Below are 21,587 nucleotides of genomic sequence, written 5' to 3' on the forward strand. Positions count from 1 at the left end.
GTGCCACCAACCCTGGAGCAGCCATGGCAGTGCCACCAACCCTGGAGCAGCCATGGCAGTGCCACCAACCCTGGAGCAGCCATGGCAGTGCCACCAACCCTGGAGCAGCCATGGCAGTGCCACCAACCCTGGAGCAGCCATGGCAGTGCCACCAACCCTGGAGCAGCCATGGCAGTGCCACCAACCCTGGAGCAGCCATGGCAGTGCCACCAACCCTGGAGCAGCCATGGCAGTGCCACCAACCCTGGAGCAGCCATGGCAGTGCCACCAACCCTGGAGCAGCCATGGCAGTGCCACCAACCCTGGAACAGCCACGGCAGTGCCACCAACCCTGGGGATGGACACATGGAGCCGTGGCACTGCCACCAACCCTGGAACAGCCACGGCAGTGCCACCATCCCTGGGGATGGACACACAGAGCCATGGCAGTGCCACCACCCCCGGGATGGACACACGGAGCAATCACAGCAGTGCCACCAACCCTGGAGCAGGCATGGCAGTGCCACCATCCCCGGGATGGACACACGGAGCAATCACAGCAGTGCCACCAACCCCAGGGATGGACACACAGAGCCACAGCAATGTCACCAACCCTGGGGATGGACACATGGAGCCATGGCAGTGCCACCAACCCCAGGGATGGACACATGGAGCAGTCACAGCAATGCCACCAACCCTGGAGCAGTCACGGCAGTGCCACCAACCCTGGAATGGACACACAGAGCCACAGCAGTGCCACCAACCCTGGAATGGACACACAGAGCCACAGCAGTGCCACCAACCCTGGAGCAGCCACGGCAGTGCCACCAAGCCCAGGGATGGGCACATGGAGCAGTCACAGCAATGCCACCAACCCTGGAGCAGCCACAGAAGTGCCACCAACCCTAGGGATGGACACACAGAGCCATGGCAGTGCCACCAAGCCCAGGGATGGACACACAGAGCCACAGCAGTGCCACCAACCCTGGAGCAGCCATGGCAGTGCCACCAAGCCCAGGCTGGTGTCCCCTCAAGGGGACAGATCACAGCTGTGAGGCTGCAGCCGGCTGGACCGGGGCAGTTGGAAACGAAACCTGAAATTCTGTGCTGCTGAGCCCAGCACAGGTGTGGGGAGGGTCACTGAAGGAGCTGCTCCCTCAGTGCCACCCCCAGACTGTCACCAGCGCTGGGCTGGGCTCTGAGCTTGTCCCCTTTTGGGACAAAACCTCCAGTCCAGGCGAGGCTCTCCCCCAGTGCCTCTGGCAGCTGCTGGTGGAGGTCCCTGGGCAGGTTTTTGGGATGGTGCTGTGGCTCCTACCAGCTGCTGAGCTTTGGGGGTTACAGCACACACAGGTGACAAAACCAGCCAGAACTGGGCACAAAAAGGGACAAACTGTGCTCGGGCACGGGGATGGAGGCACCGCTGCTGCCCGCCTGGTCTGTGGACTCGTTTCTTTGGGGAAAAGAAAGGAATCCTCGGGACCAAGGTCCCCGGAGGTCAGGGACACTGCTGCGAGGGTGTCACCAGGGCTGGGTTGGGGGCAGCCTCAGGCTGCACCCTGCCCGTGCCCCCCAGGAGCTGAGCAAAACAAAACCAAGAAACCCCACAGTTAGCAAAGACAAGAGCATTGTTTCTCACAGCTGGGATGGTGGGATGCCACTGGAACAGAGTGCACATTCCCAAAAAACACACGGACACAGCCTCCACAGCCCTCCTCCTCCTCCTCCTGGAACGCCAGAGTCACCTCGGCTCGCTTCTCTCCTTTCAAGGCTTCTGCTCTTTGTAAGAGTTGTTCTCTTTCTCTCTTTGTTTTAAATTAATTCCTGAATGTTTATTTTTCTTTTATTTTTCTCAAATCTGAACTAGCGCTACACCTTCCACATCCAAACTATGTTGAAGCTTTTATTATTTCAATACTATGACAAAAAACACGGTTCACACTAAAATAGTCACGCACCCACAGTGCACAAGCTTGCAGATCTAAAGTAGAATTAAAAAAAAAAAAAAAAAAGGAAAATAAAAGGGAAAATAAAATAAAAATAAAAATAAAAAAAGGAGGAAATAATATCCAAAACCCCAACAGGAGGAAGGAACCTCTCTATACAATGGGCTGGTCTCTCCCTACACTCCTCTGCCTTCCTTCTGCTCAAAGCTCCTTTTCACCCCCAAATCTCAGTGTGCTCCATGATTCCTGAAAATAAATCCCATGGATCAGCTCCCCCACCCCAAATCTCAGTGTGCTCCATGATTCCTGATAACAAACCCCATTGATCGGCTCCCCCATCCATAATTTGATTTTTAGGGTGCTGCCTCAGCCCTTGCCCAGGGATGGCCCTGGCACAGAATTCCAGCCCCTGCTCCTGATTCCAGGACTGGGTCCTGCTGGAGCTGGAGCTGCAGGAAGGGTCTGGGGTCTGCCCAGCACCTGTGGGATAAAAATCTTTACTTCTGGGTTTGTTTTAGGGTTAGAGGTCACGGTATTTTCTGAAATGGGTGTTTACTGAAATTGAGATTTTCTGAAATTTGGATTTTTCTGAAACTGGGACTTTCTGAAATTGGGATTTTCTGAAATTGGTGTTTACTGAAATTGGTGTTTACTGAAATAGGAATTTACTGAAATTGGTGTTTACTGAAACTGGGATTTTCCGAAATTGCTATTTACTGAAATTGCTATTTACTGAAATGGATATTTTCTGAAATTGGCATTTTCCAAAACTGGAATTTGCTGAAATTGGAATTTACTGAAGTTGGGATTTTTCTGCAACTGGAATTTTCTGCCCTGATCAGGAGGGATGGATTTGGTCACACACTTGAGCCCAGACCAGCCCAAACTGTCCAACCTCCCTTGTGCTCCCCAGAGCTGCGGGAGGGCTCCGTGAAGGAAAGGGGAGAATGTCCTAAAAAAGCAGAGATGATATTTCTCTTATGCAGTCAGGCCCAGGTCCAGCGAGGGACTTCAAAACTAAATTTAAGCACAGAAGGATTTTCTCCAGCAAACCCCAAGCAGGTTTGGGGATTGCTGGGTAAAGCCCTTGACTGGTGGCAAGTGGTTTGAACACCCCCACCCCCCAAAAAAACCCCAAACCAAACCCCAGCATCGCTTTTCTTCTTACTCCAGTAAGAAATAATAATAATAATAATAACAATAATAATAATAATAACAATAATTAAGAAAAGAGAAAAGGGGAAACGACTACTGTAAACATCCATGGTTGAAAATGTCTCCCTTTGCAAAGCAAGCATGCTGCTACCCTAGTGTCTACAGGACTGGATTGACTGAAAAAACAAAAAAAAAGAAAAAAAAGGCAGCTATTTTACACATCCATTTCAACACAACAGAAGTTAAAAAAATATCTGTCAATTGTAAACACTGGAAAGAACCAAAGTTGGCCAAAACAACAAAAGAAAAAAAAAAATTGAAGGTAAAATTGGAAAAAAGAAATGTAGAGTCTGAATACTGCAAATTGAAATACATCCCCCAAAGCTGCAATTTTGGCATTCTTCCTAAAAAACAGATAATAATAATAAACCCCAAATAAAGGTCTAACGTGGCGAGCAGGATTCAGTCACAAAGAGCTCGAGACACTTTGCATACTGACCAGATACAAGGTGAACAGAAATTATAACTTATTTATGAGACTTTACATATTTCAAACTCGACTGAAAAGTATAAAAATAAATTGTGGACTTTGTTCTTTAAGCACCAGCTGTGCCCAGCAGCACAGTGGTTATCTCTGCTATACTAACAAAGGAAACAACAGGGTCTCTTTTCTTTTTTTTTTTGTCTTTTTTTGTGGTTTTTTTTGTGTCTAGGACTACTTGATTTTGAGCTTCCCGACCACATTGCAACCAGCATTGCAATGTTTGCCTGTTTGAATATACACAGGGCCAGCTGGGCCCTGATTTGGTGACGGGTTTAACCCTGTTTTTAACATGTTTTACTTTTTAAAAGCAAGTGCACAACGAATAGAACCTTTCTAGAAATCTCAAAGAAAGCAAAAAATAGAAATTAAAATTAAAAAAAAAAAAGAAAAAAAGGGAAGAGAAGAGAAAAAAAAAAAAAAAAGGAAAAAAGAGACATTCCCTCCCTCCCTCCCCCCACTGATGCATTTTTCTGGTTGGTTGGTTTGTCTTTCTTTTTTAAAAAAAGGCAACAGACACTAGAGGAATGAGATGGGTGTGTGGGTTGTGATTTCAATGCTCGGGTGAAGGTTTCCGCCGTCCCCTCCGCGGTGCTGATCATGCTTTGCTCTCGCTCTCGTTTGTTTGTGTGGCTTCGTTGGGCACCGTCTTCACTTCTGCCGGGGGGCTCTTCCTGTCCTGCACGGCGCCTTTGTCCTCTGCTGGCATTTTCCTGGGGAGAAGCACCACAAGGACGGGGTTTAGAGGCACACAAACACAGGCTGGGAACAGATCCTGCTGGGAGAGCAGAGCCAAATTCCCTGAGCAGGAGAAAGGAGAACCGAGCTCAGCTCCCCCACCCTGCTTCCTTTAGGTGCAGGTTAACTTTTTTTGGGCTTGCCCTGGCTTGGTTCAGGACTCAGCTGCCGGAGCAGCAAAGGAAACCTCCCCCAGCTGCAGAAGGATTTGGCTTTAGCACCCCCAAGTCCCTGACAATTTAGCAGCAATCCCATTTTTTGTGCTCCTACGGGAAGCCAGTCCTGAAATCCCCGGGATGCTGGAGAAAGGGGAACACAGAAGACAGGAATTCTGTCACAGACACTTTCACAAGCCTGAGGGAGGTGACCACCCTCAGAGGTGACAACTGCCAGCCCGGCCAGGGTCCAACATCTGCAGCACAGCTGGGACCCCCCCAGCCCCCTGGGGCTGCTCTCTCTCTCCTGCCCAGCTCAGGGTGCTCTCCCCTCTCTCAGCCAGGCTCATGCTGCCCCAGCTTGGGGACAACTCCAGAGCTTCCAGTGCTGTCACTCCTGCCCAGGGCACTGCTTGCTGCCCAGCCTGACCCCGGGTGAGCCCTGAGGCTCCTCTGACCTGCACGAGATGGGATCTGGGGGCTGTGCTCGCTGACCTGCAGGACCTCAGCACCCTGAGGAGACCAAACTGGACTGTTTCTGCTCTTCCTTACGAAAGAATATCCCAGGACAGACAAAGCTGCCCAAGAGCCTGAGGAACCACACATTTCTGACCAACTCCCAGCTTCCTGTCCCCTGCCTCCCTGGCACAGCCTATCCCTGCTCTCCTCTGGCACCTTCCAAACCAAGCTCTGAGGGCTCTCAGGTGAGTTAGGTGGCTAAGGAAACAGCGAGATTAGTCAAGAGAACACCCAACAGAGGACACAGCACGAGCACCAGGGCACGAGGGACACAGCACACAACCAACACAAGAGTAAAGGTGGCCGTACTCGGTCTCTGCGGGGGCAGAGCTGTCTGCAGCAGCAGCAGCAGGCTCGGGGGCTTGCCCACCAGCCCCGCTGGCAGCAGGAGGAGAAGCAGTGCCAAGAGCTGCAAAAACATCCTTGGCAAGGTCAATGTCTGGTGGCTTGAAGGTCCCTTCGTCCATTTTAAAGTCCTCGTTCTGCGAGGGGTTGGCGGCGCTGCCCGAGGCAGCCTCGCTCTTCACGTTGCTCGGGTTCTTGGGGGTCTCTGCTGGGCTCTTCACCGTGCTGGGCTGCACAGGCTCCTTCTCGGGGCTCTTGGCCACCTCCTGCTTGGCCTCTGAGGGAGCTGCAGGGCTCGTGAGGTTGGCAGGGCTGGAGGCGGCCGCCTTGCTCCCGGCACCGGCGGCGTCGGCGGCGCTGGGGCTGAGCACGGCCTGCCCCGGCAGGACACTTGAAGATAAATTACTGGTGGCCGGAGCGGAGCTGGGGGTGTCGCTGAGATCAACAAGAGGGGCCACTTTGGGGGTGGAGGAGGGCGGCGGTGACGACGCCGGGGCGGCGGCCGCGCCTTTGGCCGGGGTGGCCTGGCCGGGGCCGGCGGCGTCGGGAGCGGCCGCGGCCGGAGGGGCAGTGCTGGAGGTCAGCGTGGTGCTCTCGCTGGTGGGGCTGTTCTGGGCAGTGGCAAAGGTTTCAGTGATAGTGTCAGAGTTAGTGGTGCCCGTGGTGACAGAAGGCAGCATGTCCTCCACGGTGGCCGCGGTGTCGGCGGGGTGCCTGCGAGGGGGACACGGGGACGAGAGAGAGAGAGAGAAACAGAGAAAGAGAGAGAGAGAGAGAGACAATGAAGGCCCGAAACGACAGCAGGGAGAGGGGGCAGAGAGGGAGAGTGAGGACAGCACACACAGTGACGTGGAGGGGGACTGAGGAGCAGAGACATGCAGAGGTCAGACATGCAGAGGGAGCCAGGCTGGGATGGCTGAGGATCATCAGGAAGAGGAAAAGGCCAAGAGGATGTGACCTGCAGGAATGGTTTGTTCACGTGCACTGTTTGGGCTGAGGCAAATGGATCCTGTCAGCTTGCAGAGACTCTTCTCACCTACAACTCTCCTCTCAGCCTGCTGGTCCTGACCTCTCCAGGCAGCTCTGCCACCCCCCTGAGCCTGCAGCCCTGTGCCACCAACACAACACGGTGCCAGCGTGGCACCCTGCATCCAGCTCCTGCTGCAGGTCTGTCTGAAGGCCTGCACAGCCCCCCTCGGACCCAAACTCCTTCCTCACACAGGAGTGCAGACTCTCAGCTCTCTCTCAGCATGCTCAGCCTTGCTGTGACTCCACATCCTGGGGGGGATCTCTCCCCACGGCTTCAGCTCTCACCCAGCACTGCTGGGGCAGTGCTGGATCCTTTGCAGCGACCCTGGACAGTGCTGGATCTCCACATGGGACAGAGCCTTTCAGGAAACGCTGCTTCCTTCCCCTTTCCCTTCCAGTGCTGGCCACAGCAACCACTGAAGCTCGACAGGAGGCACTTCCTCACTGGCACGTGGAGATTTTACCTTTCTTCCTCTCTTCCTGCCCTAACGGGTGTTCCTGAGGGACTGGGGCAGCTGAGGGCAATGCAGTGACCCTGTGCTAGGGCTGCCTAAGGCCACATACTCTGGCTCTGTCAGCGGGGTGGTCTCGTTGGGCTCCGTGTGCTTCCCCCCGTCGTGGTTGGGGGTCCTCTCCTCCTCCGTCCGAACCTCCACGATCGGCTCCTTGGACTCATCCTTCCTGTAACGAGGAACAGCATGGGGAGTGATGGCTGCTCCTGCAGAGACAGCCTGCACAGGGCCACAGGGAGACACGGCACGGGCTGAGCAGCTCCCACTCCGGGGTCACTGCTCCCGCTCCGGGGCCACTGTTCCCGCTCCGGGGTCACAGCTCCTGCTCTGGGGTCACTGCTCCTGCCAGCACCCAGCACTGAGCTCCAGGGTCACTGCTCCTTCAACACCCAGCACTGAACTCCGGGGTGCGCTCTGGGGTCACTGCTCCCGCTCCGGGGTCACTGCTCCTGCCAGCACCCAGCACTGAGCTCCAGGGTCACTGCTCCTTCAACACCCAGCACTGAACTCCGGGGTGTCCAGCACCGGGGTGTCCAGAACTGGAATGTCCAGCACTGGGATGACTGGGACATCCAGAACTGGGATGTTCAGCACTGGGATGACTGGGATGTCCAGCACTTGGATGTCCAGAACTGGGGGTGTCAAGCTCTGGGATGTCCAGCACTGGGATGTCCAGAACTGGGATGTCCAGCACTGGGATGTCCAGCACTGGGGTGTCCAGCTCTCGGATGTCCAGCACTGGGGTGTCCAGCACTGGGATGTCCAGCACTGGGATGTCCAGCACTGGGATGACTGGCGTGTCCAGCACTGGGATGACTGGGGTATCCAGCACTGGGATGTCCAGCTCTGGGAAGTCCAGCACTGGGATGTCCAGCACTGGGATGACTGGGATGTCCAGCTCTGGGATGTCCAGCTCTGGGATGTCCAGCACTGGGATGTCCAGCACTGGGATGACTGGGATGTCCAGCTCTGGGATGTCCAGCACTGAGGCCACCTATTTGATGCCTACCAAGAGGAACAACCCCAAACCCACCTTCCCGCCATCCCCCTCCCCGCAGAGCCCAGAGCCCCCCTCCCTGAGGCAGCTCCTTTGCTGCCCGTGGGGCACGGTTTGGGGGGGAGGATTTGGGGCACAGAGGGGGGGATTTGGGGGGCAGTACTCACGAGAAGGCCGCCTTGCCCTCCTCCATGTCCTTGCCCTTGGCCCCCGGGCCCGACTTGCCGCACATGTTGACGGCGATGCACATCAGCAGCCCGCACTTGTTCAGGAAGTAGCAGGTGACATCCACGGCCACCAGCAGCGCCACGAAGACCACCACGAGGATGCCAATGATGGCAGCAGTGCCCAGGCTCGAGGCAGGGCTAGTGCTGGCTTCAGACACCAAGGGAGAGAAGAAGAGAAGGCGTTCGGGTTAAAATTTGGGGTTTCAGGGCTCAGATTTGGCTGCACTTAAGCTGCTTTTTTAGAAGCCCACCCTCTGTACCAGCCCTGTGCAATAACCAGTGCTTCACCCTCCACACAATCTGCCTGAAAGGATGGCCCTGATGGGGCTTCTCCCATCCCTGCTGGGATAAAGCCTGGGAAGCAAAGAGCAGAATCCCTGCTGTGCACGCAGGGCAGGGCTCCTGCTTCCCTCCTCCTCCTCCTCAAGAGGAAGGTCCAGAGTGGCCCTGGCCCTGCCCAAGGGGCAGTGGAAGCAAAGCCCAGAGTCTGCAGCAGGGTTTTCCTGGTGGGATACAGATGTCTGGGGGATGCTCAGTGCTGGTGAGCCCCTGGGGTGGGGGGACACTGAGTTGAAGCCCTCCTGGAGCTCAGGTGAGCCCCAGCTCTGCAGGACCTGCTCATGGCCCCCCAGCCTCTCACCACCCCACCCCTGCAGCCCCAACCCCCTGGAATCTTTGCTCTGCAGAGCAGAACACCTTGATCCCCCACTTGGACAGGTGAGGAGACCCTTCCCAGGGCTCCAGCCAGAGCCACAGCCTCTGCCATGCATTTGTCTGGTTAAAAACAGGAGGCAGAGAGGTGTTGTTTCATTCTGTGACCCCGAGATGGATCAAGGAGTGCAGATTCCAGCAGGAAAAGGGCAGAAAAGCCAGCGTGAGGCACCTGAGTGACTCTGGAATCACAAGTCCAGCCCATGTGAGCAGAACACTGTCCCACAGCCCAGTCCCTGCCAGCAATCTGACCATGACATGGATTCACCACCCTCTGACGCCTGCAGGGAGTGAGGAGGGCAGGGATTTTCCCCTTTGGGTGTGCTCGGGATCCTTGCAGGGATGATTCAACAACTCAGGTGCTCCTGGAGCTGTGTCACACTTCCCATCCACCCCTCTTTGTGGGCAGGAGCTCCTGAGGGTGAGCCAAGGGCATCAGACTTCCCTGGGTGCCTCCAGAGCTGCAACATTCCCCTTCTGGAGAATTCCCCTCACACCAGAGTGCTGCTCTGTGCCTCCTCTCCCCACTCCAGCTTTTCCAGGAGCTGTCACCCCCAAATTCCTGCTCTGGCAGGCACAGACCCCCTGTGCTCCCCCAGAGCCCTGAGCAGGTACCAACCCTGCTCCTCTGCCCCAGGAGGAGGAGGAGGATGGAGCTGGGGAGAAGCAGGGCAGGCCTGCAGAGCAATGTCCCTGTTCTTGTGCTATTCTGGGATTCCACACCTCACACAAGGGAACTGGGCCAAGGTAACTGCCTGCAATTTGGGTTTCTAGGCTGGCAAGGCAGCCCTGCAATTTGCAGGAACTTTCCAACCTTTTCCATTAGCTGTGGTTTCATAAATCCTAACTCGTGGCATGAATTGAGATTCCAAACCTTCCAGGGACTGGCATAAAGAAACATAATATAAATATAAATATAAATATAAAAATCCTCCACCACCCCGTGGACTCAGGAGGCTCTTGGTACTGCCTTTCTTTTTCCTTGTAAAGGAATTTTGCTGCTCCTACAAAATGCAGGAATCATAGTGGAGATTATTCTTTTCACAGACTGTCCCATCTGATTAAATTAAATTGATCTCCAAATACTTTCTGGAACCATTCCCTCCATCCTGTAGCTGGATTTATGTTGTATTTAATGAAACTAATGTTTAAACATCCCTAAAGGGTTTGCTGGGGCCTAGAACAACACTGTGTACAAAAGAAATGTATAAATAAATGGGCTGTGGAGCAGCTGCTCACACTGTGTGTATGAAATAAATGTAATAAATTGATGTTGGACATTTCTGACCTGATCCACATCCAGCCCTTCCATTAATCCCCTTCTGCCATTCTCAGGACATGGAGGAAAAACATTTCCACCGGTTAAATAAGGAAACACAAACCATTAAAGAACTTCTGGAGTCCTTAATTCTAAAGAAGTGAAGAATTTATTAATTACAAATTACGTTTTCCAATGGAAAATGAGCTTCCTGCGAGAGTGGCTTTTCTAATCCCCCTCATTTCACAGTGCACAGGAAAACCACCCAGCATTTTAATTTCTGCACAAAACCTGCCCTGTCAGAGAGAGCTCAGCTGTGTCTTCCTAGGGGGGTCTCAGCTACACAATGTCCAGGGCACAGGCAAAGAGACAAAAAGAGGGTGGAGAGAAGCAGGTGGGACTGCAGGCATGTCAAAGGTCCTGCAGGATTTGGCAAAAGGAAGAAGAAGGGACAAACCAAACAAAAATCCACTCTGTGCAGCCAGCAGCAAAGCCCAGGTCAGCTCTTTGTTCCCAGGGATGCCAACAGCTCCCAGGGGGAAATTCCCTTTGCAGGAGGTTTTTTTTTTCAGGTTTTCCCTCAGACACTGCCCAGCTCACCCTGGGGACAAGGACCCACCTCTGGCAGGGACAGAAATCCACGTTCCAAACCCTGAGAGTGAGCTCACAGCAGCATCCCCAGGGGATGGGGATTCCCAGAGCTGCCCTGCATTCCTGGGCATTGTGGCCTCAGGGCTCTGCTGTTCCCTGGGCCTCAAGGGACCCTAAATCTCATCCATCCCACCCCCTGCCACGTCCAGGGACACCTTCCACTGCCCCAGGCTGCTCCAAGCCCCATCCAAGCTGGAACACTTGGGGATCCTGGGCAGCCACAGCTGCTCTGGGACTTCCATCCCAGCCCCTCCCCACCTTCACAGGGAAGAATTCCTTCCCAAGATCCCACCCAACCCTGCCCTCTGGCAGTCTGAAGCCACTCCTGTCCCTCCATCCCATGGAAATAATCCCTCTCCCCTTTTCCTGCCAGCTCCTTCAGGTCCCCCCAAAGCTTCTCCTCTGCAGGCTGAACACAGAGTGACACCAAAATCCTCTTTCCTGCCCCAAAATCACCTGCCCACCCCACCCCAGCAGCTCCAAGAGTCAGGAGAAGCTGGTTTTAAAACCTTTTAGATAAAACCTTCTTTTTATCCCCCAGAACCTCGCAGGGGCAGACACCTGCAGCTGCTCCTGGTGGAGCAGGACGTCCCCAAACCTTCCAGCCCAGGAAAACAGCCAAACAATGCTCTGAGAAACAGCTCTGGGAATGTGGAGGGGCTTCAGCAAACTGGGAATCCTGCAAGGCTCTGCAGCCCCCCACACACCCAGGAACTGCAGCTGCCTGTGGCATGGAAATCCCAGGGCTTGAGCATCTTCTGCTCCCACATCTGAGCCTCTGCCTCCTCTCTGCCTTGCCTAAAAACTATTTAAATTTCATTTTACTCACATCAAGGGACCCTGAAATGCCACCCCAAGGGCCTGACAGATTTCTGGTACTTGGAGTGTTACAAACCTGCACAAATTAGTGATAAAAACCCAATTCTGCTCCTTATTTTAACCAGCAGAAAGAAAGAAGCACTTTCTGTCTCCATTCCACGCTGGCTGGGCTCCTGATTGCTGCTGTGGAGTTTGGAATTTCTTCCCAACTGCTGGCCAGGGCTGTTCTCTCTCTGTTCAGAGAATCCTGAACCCCTCTCTAAGGACAGAACCCCCTCCCCAGGTGCTGCTCTCTCTCCACACCAACCACACAAAGTTACAGATATAATTTTAATAACTGTGATTTTGTGAGAAACATCTCAGCCTCAGGCAGCGATCTCCCTCTGTGGATGGGGGGAAACCCACGAAAAGCTGATCCCAGATCTACAACGAGCTCAATTAATCCAGTTAGAGGGCAAATCACACAGTTTTTTTAGTACCAGGATTATTTTGCTGCACTTCAGCAAACTGCAAAGCTCTGACCAAGCGTCTACACTCTACGACACTGGAAATGAGGGGGTTTGTAAAACAAAATAAACCCACAGGCTTTTGTGTGTGACACACCTGGCCCAAGTTTTAAATCCAGACAGGAAAGTTCCCAGCTCACAAAGAACAAGCTCTGAACCAACACAGCAGAGCAGAAAAGGCAGAGTCAGACACGAGTGGGGGCAGGATTTTGTCTGTCCCTGTGAGAATTCTGCCAGGAATTCACCCAGCTGAGAGGGCTGGAGACATTCTGGGCAGACACTTCAAGGGAGAGACCCCTGATTTTAGGAGAGCATCAGAGGGGATGGATTTCCTATCCCAATGGATTTCCTGTCCCAATGGATTTCCTGTCCCAATGGATTTCCTGCTCCAATGGATTTTATATCCCAATGGATTTCCCATCCCAATGGATTTCCTGCTCCAATGGATTTCCTGCTCCAATGGATTTTATATCCCAATGGATTTCCCATCCCAATGGATTTCCTGCTCCAATGGATTTCCTGCTCCAATGGATTTTATATCCCAATGGATTTCCCATCCCAATGGATTTCCTGTCCCAATTGATTTCCTATCCCAATGGATTTCCTGCTCCAATGGATTTTATATCCCAATGGATTTCCCATCCCAATAGATTTCCTATCCCAATGGATTTCCTGCTCCAATGGATTTTATATCCCAATGGATTTCCCATCCCAATGGATTTCGTGCTCCAATGGATTTCCTATCACAAAGAATTCATTGGGGTGGTTGTATCAAGTTTTTTGTGTTTTTTTAGGTTTGGGTTGTTTTTTTTTTTTTTTTTTTTGCTTTTTTTTTGGCTGGGAAGTTCTGGGGTTTTTTTTCAAAGAAGCAATGCAAAAAATCTGAATTTTTGCCAAAATCTCTGACTTTTGCCCAAGGGAACTCCCAGGATTTGACACCAAAGATGGCTCTCCTGCACCAATTTAGCCCAGGCATTAATCCTGCCACACTCACAGTTAGCCAGGAAGATGATTAAGGATCAGTAATAACAATTCTGCTGCTCAGCTAACTCCACCCAAGCCAAGATTTCCTGTTGGAACAGCGAGGGAAGGGATCTGTGTGGCAGCACAGTGCAATTCCAGGGGGGTCAGAGGAGCACTGGCACTGCGTGTGCCCAGCTCCACCAGGAGCAGCCAGGCAGGGACAAGGAGAAGGAGCAGCAGCAGTGCCCCCAGGGGATCCCAGCAGATGTTTATGGTCAGAGCAGCACAGCAGGAAAACCTTCCAGGCACTGGAATCCACATGCAAAAGCCCCCAGAGACATCTGGGCAATCAGCAGGATGGTCTCTGACAAATCTTCTCTTTCTTTTTACAGTCTGTGGGTTTGTGGATGGGGCCTCCTTTTGCACAAGATCAGCACCAGATGTGCAGAGAAATCAGTAAGAAGCAGGATCTTAAAGGCTTTCAACATTGCACCTTCCTTTGATGAAAACAGCAAGCAAACAACACAAAAAAAAAATCTTTCTTTACATCCATTTAAAAGGGCAAATTCATTACAAGTAACAAAAAAAAAAAGAACGTTAAAGAGAAAAAACTTGGCTTAAACCTTTTTTCCTTGTTACAAAATACTGACTCTTTCAAATGAAACATTTTTTTAAGTGTTCTGTTTTGTTTTTTTTTTTCTCTGAACTGACACGATCCTCTGAAGCAAAATTATCTCCTTCCACACCTTGGTGGGACCCAGGCCTTCCCAAGCAAATATTGCTTTATTTGACTCTTTTTTTGTTTTTTTTTTTTTTTTTTTGAAAGTTTCTAACAGAGCAAAAGCAGAGTCACTGCAGAAAGAAGCAATGAGACAAAGGAGGACGACGTTGATGGACTTCCCAAGGTCGCTGCAGGTGCCAGACAATGGTTCCCAGGAGGGGGGAATATGGTTGTTTTAAAAACAAATTTGGTGCATGTGGCAAGCGTGGATGTTCCCCGTGAGATCCAAGGTGACCATGGATGACAGACATAGGAAAGGAATTGGGGGAAAAGGGAGAGGGGAGGGAAAGAAAGGAAGAGAGGAAGAAAAAAAGAAAGAAAAAGAGAGAGAAAGAAAGAGAGAGAGAGAAAGAGAGAGAAAAATAGATAAAAAAAATTAGGTCATAAATACAGAAAACATAAGAATCAAAGGTTTATTTAATCTCGTAAATTAAAATGGCTCAGGGTTCAAGGAGCAGCACATTCACCACAAAAGGGGCAGAAGCTCAGCAAAGCCCAAAGCTGCAGAGCAGGGTCCAAGGCAGGGCGGGTGGGGGGTGCAAGCAAATGAGATTAAAAATGAAGGGACAGAAGGGGCTCAGCGAGAGACAGGGAGATGGTGTCTGGAGCCTGAGAGCACAACGCTGCCTTCAACAGGGAAAAAAAGGGAAAACAAGAAAAGCTTTGGTGCAGCAGAGAATCCACCTGCCCGCCCAAGCCCTGCCCCAAAGCCTGGATAAAAAATCCACTTTATCCTGAAGGAGCACCAAGGTCTCAGGAATCTCTGACTTTGCCATTCAGCCTCCCAGCTGCTTGGGAACCACTCCAATGCCAGTGTGATGATTGTTGTTATTGTAATTATTATTGGTATTATTACTGAAAATAACACCCTTGTCCTTGCAGCCACTCAGAACTCTGCACAGGTGAGGGGGACAAAGGACTCCACACAAGAAATGCACATCTTCCTGCAGGGAATCCCTGGTCATTGCTGTCAGGCACAGCACAATTCCTGTTCCAGCACTGGGTCTGACCCCTGCACGGCTCATTCTGAGACAAAAACACAGAAATGCCACGGGAACACAAGGAAAGGAAAAAGGGACACACAGAGCCTCTTCCCTGCTGCAGCTTGGCAATAAAACCTGTAGGGCTGCACTGCAGAGGAAAAACCAACCTGTCCCTGGAAACATTCTCCTCAGAATTCAGTCTGGGCACCAGGGGACATCTCGGGAGGCCAAAATGACAAAAACCCAGGAGAGAGAGTGACAGAGGCAGCAACAACCACGGCACTGCACAAGGACACAGCACTTGGTGAGGAGCAGCTGAGCTCCAGCTCCTGGGGCAACCCTGCACGCCCAAAAACTGCTTTTCCTCCTGCAACATCTGAGTGGCAGCCTCAGATCCCAGCTCCTCCTGGGCTTCACACCAAGCTAAGCAAGGAATAACTGCAGAGAGGCCAGAGAAGTTTCACCCCTGGTTACAAACTGGCTTTTCCCTGTTTTTTAGAGGGTTCCTGCTCGTGTTACATGGATTTAAAGGGCTGAGAGGGGGAGCAAGGGTTAGAGCTGCTGAAAATGAGAACCACAGAGTGAGTTAATGAGTTACTGAGGGTCCTTCCACCCAAAACTACGCCCTGTTCAAGCACCCCCAGGCTCTCCCTTGGCCCATCTCCCTCCTGCTCACTGCCAGTCCCACTTTTCCCACTTTTTCACCCATTTCTGTGCTCAGCAAGGTGACCTGCCTCAGCCAAGGGGGCTGAGCTGTTCCCTCCAGCCAGGGAATGGGCTCAGGGGAGCAGGGACTGAATTCTCAGGGGAAGACTGAAGGAAACTTTCTGCTCCCAAGAGAAAACATGAATGAAATCCCATCAGGATGGGCTGGCAGCACCAAGCCTGCCTGTGCAGGGAAGCCTTGACTCAGCACCCCTGTTTTCAACCACCACAACTTCAATTTACAGCCACTGCAGCCACCCATCCTCAGGTTTTGGTTGCTTTATGTGGGTTTCCCCCCTGCTTTTTTTAAACGTCCACATGTAGGAAAGAAATCCTAACTGTCCTTTCAACAGATCGCCACAAAGTGCTCAGTTCCAGTTTCCCAGCTGAGAGTTCTGCAGGAATTGTCCTTACCCCTCACTTTATGAGCACACTAATAAGTACAGCCTGTCTTAGCAGCACCCTAAAGCCTTTGAGTTATTTTCTCCTCAACACTGAATCTCTGCTGTTCGAAAATCGCTGTCGTTTGGTGATTTGAACTGAAAAATGGTCTGAGAGATTTTTCACTGCCTTCTCATCCAACTGCCAGCAAACTCCTGATTATCACCTTTACTCCTCCAGAGACGGACTTGGGAAACGTGCCCTGTGAAGAGCACCCCCCCGCAGAGCTGAAGGGAACAGCAATTCCACTTTCCGCTCTCCGAAAGCTTTTCCTACCCCACACAAGGAGCCAACATTCCCTGGGAACAGCCAGGCAGGGCGGGGGGGTTTTTGCCACGGGGGAGCACTCCCACATACCTGCCGCAGGTATGCACGCAGCCACAACCCTCAGCTTCGGATGGGGGAACCAACCATGAGAGGATGGGCTGGAAGCAAGCGAGCTCTGGGGGTTACCGGGGCACATTAGGGCAGCTCGGTGGCATTAAGGGGCAGCAGGACCCGCGGGGGCACAGCAGCAGTACCTGGGATGGCCGTGGGCTGCGCGGACGTGCGGAAGGCGTAGTGGGCAGGCTTGGACTTGCCCTGCTGGTTCTCGGCCACCACGTACACCTCGTAGTCGGCGTTCCAGTCCAGGGACTTCAGCATCACGTGGTCGCTGCCCGACGGCAGCCGGATCTCGGGCTTCCACTCCGAGGACTGCTTCTGCAGGGAGGGCACAGGGCGCGGCTGTCAAAATCAGCACTGCTCTGGGATCCACACAAAATTAATTGTGAAAAATGGGTATTTCACAGGGCGCGGCTGTCAAAATCAGCACAGCCTCGAGATCCACACAAAACTGATAGTGAAAAATGGGTATTTCACAGGGTGCGGCTGTCAAAATCAGCACTGCCTCGGGATCCACACAAAACTCACTGTGGAAAATGGGTATTTCATTTCACAGGGTGGGGCTGTCAAAATCAGCACTGCCTCGGGATCCACACAAAACTCACTGTGGAAAATGGGTATTTCATTTCACAGGGTGGGGCTGTCAAAATCAGCACTGCCTCGGGATCCACACAAAACTCACTGTGGAAAATGGGTATTTCATTTCACAGGGTGGGGCTGTCAAAATCAGCACTGCCTCGGGATCCACACAAAACTCACTGTGGAAAATGGGTATTTCATTTCACAGGGTGGGGCTGTCAAAATCAGCACTGCCTCGGGATCCACACAAAACTCACTGTGGAAAATGGGTATTTCATTTCACAGGGTGTGGCTGTCAAAATCAGCACTGGCTCTGGGATCCACACAAAACTGATAGTGAAAAATGGGTATTTTAATTTATTTTATTTCACAGGGCGTGGCTGTCAAAATCAGCACTGTTCTGGGATCCACGCAAAATTAATTGTGAAAAATGGGTATTTGACAGGGCGCAGCTGTCAAAATCAGCACTGCTCTGGGATCCACACAAAACTCATCGTGAAAAATGGGTATTTCATTTCACAGGGCGTGGCTGTCAAAAGCAGCACTGACTCTGGGATCCACAGAAGGCGGATTCTGAAGAATTTGTATTTTAATTTCTTTTATTTGACAGGGCGCGGCTGTCAAAATCAGCACTGCTCTGGGATCCACACAAAACTCATCGTGAAAAATGGGTATTTCATTTCACAGGGCGTGGCTGTCAAAAGCAGCACTGACTCTGGGATCCACAGAAGGCGGATTCTGAAGAATTTGTATTTTAATTTCTTTTATTTGACAGGGCGCGGCTGTCAAAATCAGCACTGACTCTGGGATCCACAGAAGGCGGATTCTGAAGAATTTGTATTTTAATTTCTTTTATTTGACAGGGCATGGCTGTCAAAATCAGCACTGGCTCTGGGATCCACACAAAATTCATTGTGAAAAATGTGTCTTTTATTTGACAGGGCATGGCTGTCAAAATCAGCACTGCCTCGGGATCCTCACAAAACTCACTGTGAAAAATGGGTATTTCCTTTCACAGGGCGTGGCTGCCAAAATCAGCACTGCCTCGGGATCCTCACAAAACTCACTGTGAAAAATGGGTATTTCCTTTCACAGGGCGTGGCTGTCAAAATCAGCACTGGCTCTGTGATCCACAGGAAGCTGATTGTAAAAAATGTGTACTTTATCTGACAGGGCGTGGCTGCCATAATCAGCACTGATTCTGATATCCACAGGAAGCTGATTGTGAAAAATGCGTATTTTATTTGACAGGCCACTGCTGTCATAACCAGCACTGACTCTGTGATCCACAGAAGGCTGATCAATCTATCTTTGTTAATGTCCCAGACTGCAAGGCCACGTGTATTCTATTTGCCATCTGTTAGATGGTTCTCTTCTGTTCATGGGGCAGTTTTCTTGATCTCTCCCACAGCCAATCCTCCCTCCAGGAGATCTCTGCTGTCCATGGCCAGGGAGTACCCCTGCAGGGCTGATCAAATTCCATCATCCCATGGGGAGATGCTCCGCCCAGGGGAGGAGCCAGGCATTCCTACCTGGATACAATCTGAGGTTTGGAACACCAACACAGCCTTTCCCCTGGATTCCCAGAGGAGCAGCTGCCTTTTCCACTGGATCTTCAGAGGCAGACTCCACCCTCACTTCCTCCTCTCACTCTGCCCCTAACTAAACTATTTCCAGAAGCCAAAACCTGCAAGTTCTGCTCCTACAAAAGCGCTCCTTCGCATCTCAGCACTTCAAATTTAAACCAGCTGAGTGGCAGAGATTCCTCTCCTCGACCCAGCCCCTCCCAGAGCCCGGGGGGCTCAGAAGCTCACAGCACAAAGCTGTGTAAGCCACACTTACAGCTTTGTACTTGATCAGGTAGTGCCTGATCGGGGAGCCACCGTCGTCCTGCTTGATGACGTTCACCTTGATGGAGTTGCCATCCTCTCCTATGTGACCTTCCAGCTTGGGGGCACTGGGTTCCCCTGCAACAACGGGGCAGTCAGGGTTATTTGTGAGGGAAAGAAAAAAAAAAACAAAAAAAAGGCATTATCACATTAACAAGGAAAAAGTGCTTGTAAAAAATCAGAATAATAATTTATCATCCTCAGCTCAGGGTATGAGATGACCCAGGCACAGAGGACACCGTGTGTCTGAGGTAAATACTTCCCACACCCAAGTGTTTCTTGCATTTGAAACAACGAATTTCCATTTTTGTGTGTGCTGGAATGGAGTCAGAGTGAAAGAGATTCTCTCCTCCCCCAAGAAAACCCCAAAGCAATGAGCAATTCCTCACTGCTTCTGCTGTAAGAACTGCTGTGGAACACCTGGCAAACACCTGGCTGCTCCTGGGGGTGGATGTACAGAGCACCACTGGAAAGGACCTCGTGCCTCTCAGACAGACCCAGGTCTGCACTCTGAATTTGTTTAGGGATTTTAGACTTGCTGGACCACTAAATGAGTGTGAAAACACCTGAGCAGGACCCAGAGCACATCCCCTCACTCAGCCTGACTGTGACCTCCAGGGGATGCTGGAGAGAATTCACAGAAACCCCTTTGCTCCTCTGCAACAACCATTTCTAGGAGAAAAAGGCCACCATGTCCCAGGCTGCACCCTGCCACCAGCAGAAAATGGAAATGTCCCTTCCTCTGCAGGACACTCTGATTTACATCCCCAGCCCTGCAACCCACAGCCCCCAAACTGCTTCTCCTGCCCAGCTCCTCAATTCCTCCCTGCCAGGGAGGATCCCAGCCCCACCCTGCAGCTCTGCTAGAAAAGCCAAACACAGAAGGTCCGAGTGCACATTTGCACCCCTGGATTTGTGTCCAGCTCCTCGTGCACAGCTCAGGCACTCCTGAGTGGCCACACGAAGGTTCCTCTCCCAACATCCTTCAAAAGTTCATCTTCAGAAGGAATCTGAAGCCCTTTCCCCTCCCTCCTCCCTTTCAAAGGAATATGAGCACAGTTTTTTGGTGAAACACCAATGGGAAAACTGCAAGGAACTGTGATTGAAGATGAATTCTGTGCTCTTGCACTGTTCCAGGAAGGGAACCCATCAACTCCAGGCGTGTGGGACACACACATTTGTGTCTAACAATACAGCAACTCCTCTGATGGATGTAAAGAGGCAACGCTCCTTTTCTTCCCCAGGCTGTTTTGCTTTTCCAAATCCTTTCCTCTGCCTTTATCCCCAGTGCAGGGCTCCCACACCCCCTGGATGTGGATCCCACCCTGGGACAGCTTTCTCAGTGCACACTGCACAGGAAAAGGTGACACAAGTGTGGTTTAAGGCACAGACAAACAGGAAAACTCCATCCTCACCTGGGCACATCGAACAGACCAGTTAAACAACGATATTCTTTTCCTCCATCCCAAAAGACAAACAGCACCACCAAGTCCCTGCTCTTGGCTGTGGAGCTGAGTGGCAGGAGCTGCTGTGCAGCAACTGAGCTGGTTCATCAGAGCAGGAAAAGCCTGCTTCTGTCACCCTGAGCCCCAAAGCAGCTCCCAGGGGCAGCCCTGGCCCTGCTTTGGGGGAGCCCTGCCCTGCTGGGCTGAAATCTCACAGGGACAGAGCAAGAGCAGCATCTCCTCGCTCCTTCCCCGCTCCCCCGTCTCAGAGATGATCAGTAATGAGCACAGAGATCCTCAAGTGCTGAGGGAACACTGCACTTACACAATCTGACCTTTTCTCTAACACTGCCTGCATTTTTTTTCCCAGTGATTGAGCACTGAAACTAACAGGAACATCCTTTGCAAAGATGCCTATTCTTGATTTCAAATGTCAGAGATGCTGCTGTAGCTTACACACAGCCATTCCCATGATTAATTACCTGCTCTGCTGAAACTTTTCATCACTTTGAATTGTCTAATTTCTAGCTCCTGATTCACTCCTTCCTCCCCCAATAGTTTAAATTAATTTCAGCTTCGAGAAATGTTTCTTGTCAAAGAAAAGAACACTCCTAAGTGCTGAAAACCAACAGGTGGAGCAGTGCAAGCCCTGGTAAAGCATAGTTTTCTCTCCAGAAATAAGGCTTTATTTCATTTATCTCAAGCAGGTGGATGCAATCCAGACACAGGGCTGTAAAATGAAAACTGGGTTAGTGTGTCAAACAGAGGAGGAAGAGGTTTAGTGGGAAAAGTTTAGTCCAGCAGAATCAGCAACCCTACAATGAGTGAAAATGTGAGTAGCTGCAGAGAGAAGTGGTCAGCAGGAGCTCAGAGCAGGACTCATGCTCAGACATGCATGGGGCTGCAAAGCCAGGGGGGCTCCATGCCAGGGCAGAAACCAGCCTGTCCCTCCCTCCCCTGAGCCCTCCCCAGCCCCTAAAACAGGGCAATCCTTGAGGGACCCCACCTGCTGCTGCTGCTGGGCTGGTGAGAGCCAGCAGCTCCACAGAGCCCAGATTTCCTGTCTGATCACCAAATATCTGATTGAAGTCCTCTCTGTGCAGGAGGATGCAGGACCTTGTGCTCCCAGTGACTGAGGGACTGAGGCTGATGCTCAAATTTCCCCCAGGACACTCAGCAAAAGAGAAAAGGGCCAGACAGGAGCTTTAGCTGAGAGAGGAGCAGCCTTTGCTGTGCTGGGATCCAGGACAGCCCAGCCACCCCCACCCTGGGCTCCACAGGAACCCAGGGGCAGTCTGATCAAGAAAATGAGGATTTTTCTCCAGGCTC

The 21,587-nt window shown here is 51.7% G+C and overlaps 1 protein-coding gene across 4 annotated transcripts in view; it reads right to left on the reverse strand.

Annotated features, from left to right (window-relative positions):
- Positions 1-4,176: 4,176 nt before the first annotated feature.
- The window catches only part of NCAM1 (neural cell adhesion molecule 1), an 88,937-nt gene continuing 71,526 nt past the window's right edge, over positions 4,177-21,587 (reverse strand). For 3 of the 4 annotated variants that reach the window (XM_041413950.1, XM_041413951.1, XM_041413949.1), the window contains 3 exons: positions 18,767-18,891; positions 16,483-16,663; positions 13,590-13,960 (listed from right to left, as the gene is read on the reverse strand). In XM_041413950.1, the coding sequence (XP_041269884.1) occupies positions 13,881-13,960; positions 16,483-16,663; positions 18,767-18,891 (386 nt within the window). In that variant the 3' untranslated portion in view covers positions 13,590-13,880. Of the gene's footprint in view, positions 4,335-5,342; positions 6,093-6,971; positions 7,089-8,083; positions 8,292-13,589; positions 13,961-16,482; positions 16,664-18,766; positions 18,892-21,587 lie in introns of those variants that run through there. The other variant, XM_041413948.1, reaches the window with a different exon arrangement.

Source organism: Onychostruthus taczanowskii, unplaced genomic scaffold (assembly GCF_017590055.1).
Source record: "Onychostruthus taczanowskii isolate IOZ18803 unplaced genomic scaffold, ASM1759005v1 scaffold43, whole genome shotgun sequence".
NCBI classification, from domain to species: domain Eukaryota; kingdom Metazoa; phylum Chordata; class Aves; order Passeriformes; family Passeridae; genus Onychostruthus; species Onychostruthus taczanowskii.